Source organism: Nanorana parkeri, unplaced genomic scaffold (genome assembly GCF_000935625.1).
Source record: "Nanorana parkeri isolate BGI_ZX_2015 unplaced genomic scaffold, ASM93562v1 scaffold3574, whole genome shotgun sequence".
NCBI lineage: Eukaryota > Metazoa > Chordata > Amphibia > Anura > Dicroglossidae > Nanorana > Nanorana parkeri.
The window spans coordinates 28,024-31,839 of NW_017309842.1; the positions used below are offsets into that span (position 1 = coordinate 28,024).

The window sequence follows — 3,816 nt, forward strand, 5'->3', positions numbered from 1 at the left end:
CACCACTAGCTGAGAGAAACCCAGTGATTGGCTGCTGTACTGTACATACACTTACAGTGTCTCTCATTGGCTGTTCCACAATACAGCAGAGTCACACTCCACCCAGAGGGGTACAGTCAATGCCAGACAGTGGGAATTAACCAGATAATTGCCACTATAATCCAACCAGACTGACTAAAGCCCCGGCTACCACTAAATGTCTAGTAGCCACATCACAGAAGGTGATGGGGGCTACGGTGGCAATGTCCACCAGGACAAATAAAGAGGGTTATTGTCTCTAGTGGGGACAGAGACCACAATAAAAATTTGAGGGAGGTCCTATAAACAGAGAGTTTGGTCTATACATTCACTTTTTGTGTAACCCGCAGTCATTGGCATAGACATTGTCCGCACTTTATTTTCCAGCTTTGAAATCATATTCTGCATACTCTGAATCAGATTTAGACGCCTTGTTGACAGTTGTGGACCACTGCGGGAGGAAACAGCATTGTAGGTGATGGCTAGTTGGTATGCACAACAAGACATTGTCAGAACTTGTCCCAAAACATTACAGGAGGGCACCAGGAAAAAGCTTTTCACTTTACAGATGTATTTCTTTTTAGCCTGGAGTTATCTTCTACACCTTCATTGTACCACAAAGTTCAGAAGATGCTACAGTCTATGATATCATATCTTATGGTCTTCTACTTTCCTCTCTTTCAGGATATAATCTTTGAAGTCTACAATGGTGACAGCCAATGAAAGCTGCTTCCACCCACATACCTTCATCCTGCTGGGTATCCCTGGTCTGGAACACCTCCATGTCTGGATCTCGGTTCCCTTCTTCTCAATGTTCCTCTTTGCCATCATCGGGAACTATACCGTCTTGTTCATCATCTTTACGGATGTCAGTCTCCACCAGCCCATGTACATCTACTTCACCATTCTTGCTCTCGTTGACATAATATTGGCCAATTCCACTGTGCCCAAGCTTCTCTGCATCTTCTGGTTCCATCAGAATGAGATTGACTTCCATACGTGTCTTGTACAGATGTTCTTTGTGCATACATTCTCTACCATTGAGTCAGGAATCTTCCTAGCAATGGCTTATGATCGATATGCAGCCATATGTAACCCTCTACGGTATTCTGTCACAGTGACCCCAAGTGTTATTATCATAAGTGGAGTATTTGCAGTGCTGCGCGGGGTGGTCTACATTCTTCCGCTGCCTCTGTTGTCTGAGAGATTCCACCAGTACAGCAGTAATGTAATTGTCCACTCATACTGCGAACACATGGCTGTGGTAAGGCTTGCTTGCGCTGACGTCTCGTTCAACGACCACCTTGGAATGGCCATTGGCTTCCTTGTCTTGGTGATGGATTCAGTGTTGATTGCTCTCTCCTATGTGATGATCCTTCGAGCCCTTCTGAAGCTGAGTGTTGAGGCTCGCGTGAAATCCTTTGGAACATGCATCTCCCATGTCTGTGCTATCCTGTCATTCTACACCCCCATCCTCAGCTCATCCTTAGTGCACAGATTCGGGAAAAACGTTCCTCACCATACGCACATCCTGCTGGCCAACTCCTACCTTCTTGTACCCCCCATGATGAACCCATTGGTTTATGGGATAAGAACCAAGCAAATTCGAGAGAGGGTGGCAAAATTCTTCCTGAAATAGTCTCCTGAGTTCTTTGGAAGCCTTATCCCAGGAAAAACCTTTTATCTGATTTTGGATATGAAAGGGACAAGTAAGAGCCTCCTGATGCTGGACAAAAACAAATGTGTGAGGAAGGGTTACGACTTTCAACATTGCTTTTATTGCTGTGGGTAACTTCCTGTCTCAGAGAAAATTGCATCCCCATTTCTTGTTTGGGCATCACAGAGACAGGAAGCAAGGAAACAATCTTCCTTTTAATTTTTCCTCACTCTGCCCAAAACTGAATAGCATGTGTGTTGAGGGTTAAGAGGGCCAACTATAGCTAGTTCCTTATGGGTGGCCAAGCTTTGGAAGATTGTCAGGAGGCCTTTTTAAGGTGAACCTCTTCTATACCTATGCTGCACCAAGCAAAAGGTTCAGGTGAAGGGTGGGAAAGGGTGGTTGGGGTGACAGTAAAGTGACCCTGTAGCTTTTCTCCTCTCCATGGAAAGCAAATTTCCTTAAAATAATGGCAGACACAGAGTAAGAGGATTGTGCAGGTTGGCCATTCTCCAAAAATAGGTCCCGGAATTATGGTTATAAGAGCAACATTTTGATAAGAATAAGTCCTTCTTCTTACCCATAATAGTCTGCGCTGACAATATATACATTTTAGGACTTCCACATGAATCAAAAACCTAAACAAAATGAAAGTAAAGAATAATGCAGAGCTCCAGTGCCTATGGGGGACTTATATATCTATAAGGTCCTATTATGAAGTCCTCTGTCATCAGAGGAACCAGAGACATCATCACTTTGTATTATCATACTGCTAGATTTGGGTGCTTCTTTTTTCCTATTTTGTATTTATCCAATAAAACAATTTTACTCCCCCGAGGAGCCGGTTTTCTCTTTGAATTCCCTGGAGTCTTGTTTTTGTTGAAGATCGTGACCAAACCACAAGGTGAGGGGAATATATACTGCTCACAAAAGTGGTTGCTACCTATTCTATGTGAGGTATGTTAGTGGGTAAGTGCTCCTCTGATCACTATGGAGATGGAGTGAGAGGTCTATGAGTAGGTAAGTGCTCCACTGATCACTATGGAGATGGAGTGAAAGGTCTATGAGTAGTAGGTGGTCCTCTAATCACTACGGAGATGGAGTGAGATGTCTATGAGTAGTAATGCTCCTCTGATCACTATGGAGATGGAGTGTGAGGTCTATGAGTAGTAAGTGGTCCTCTGATCACTATGGAGATGGAGTGTGAGGTCTATGAGTAGTAGGTGGTTCTCTAATCACTATGGAGATGGAGTGAGAGGTCTATGAGTAGTAATGCTCCTCTGATCACTATGGAGATGGAGTGTGAGGTCTATGAGTAGTAATGCTCCTCTGATCCCTAGGGAGATGGAGTGAGAGGTCTATGAGTAGTAATGCTCCTCTGATCCCTAGGGAGATGGAGTGAGAGGTCTATGAGTAGTAAGTGGTTCTCTGATCACTATGGAGATGGAATGAGAGGTCTATGAGTAGTAATGCTCCTCTGATCACTATGGAGATGGAGTGAGAGGTCTATGAGTAGTAAGTGTTCCTCTGATCACTATGGAGATGGTGTGAGAGGTCTATGAGTAGTAGGTGGTCCTCCGATCACTATGGAGATGGTGTGAGAGGTCTATGAGTAGTAGGTGGTCCTCTGATCACTATGGAGATGGAGTGAGAGGTCTACGAGTAGGTAAGTGCTCCTCCGATCACTATGGAGATGGAGTGAGAGGTCTATGAGAAGGTAAGTGGTCCTCTGATCTCTCGGGTGAAGGTGCATAGTTGAGGTTATCACACTGTGGAAGATTTGAAGCACATCAGGTTTTTACAGACACATCTCTTGTCATCCCCGTACGCTGCGTACCTTCATCACTATACCTAGAGCTGAACATATAAGAACTCTCTATGGACTTCCTGTGTAATGTGTAAGTGCAGCAATCATCCCCCGCGCTGTATTAGACTGACATCTATCTTTATTACATGTTCATCAAACATGGTAAATAAAAGGCTGATAAATATGACAATATGAAGACCCTCCCCCAGACCCCCCATACAGCATTATATAATATACATAGATACTCCTGGATTGTATACATGTTATAATACAAATCACCATCAGTGCCGGAGCTGTGTTGGACCTCCTGACCACTATAGTCCACGTCTTCAGG

General features: G+C 44.1%; 1 protein-coding gene across 1 annotated transcript; it reads left to right on the plus strand.

The window, feature by feature from the left end:
• The first annotated feature begins 724 nt into the window (after positions 1–724).
• On the plus strand, positions 725–1,657 carry LOC108803290 (olfactory receptor 52M1-like). The gene has a single exon (XM_018575119.1). The coding sequence runs from the start codon at positions 725–727 to the stop codon at positions 1,655–1,657; it is 933 nt and encodes a 310-aa protein (XP_018430621.1).
• Positions 1,658–3,816: the final 2,159 nt, after the last annotated feature.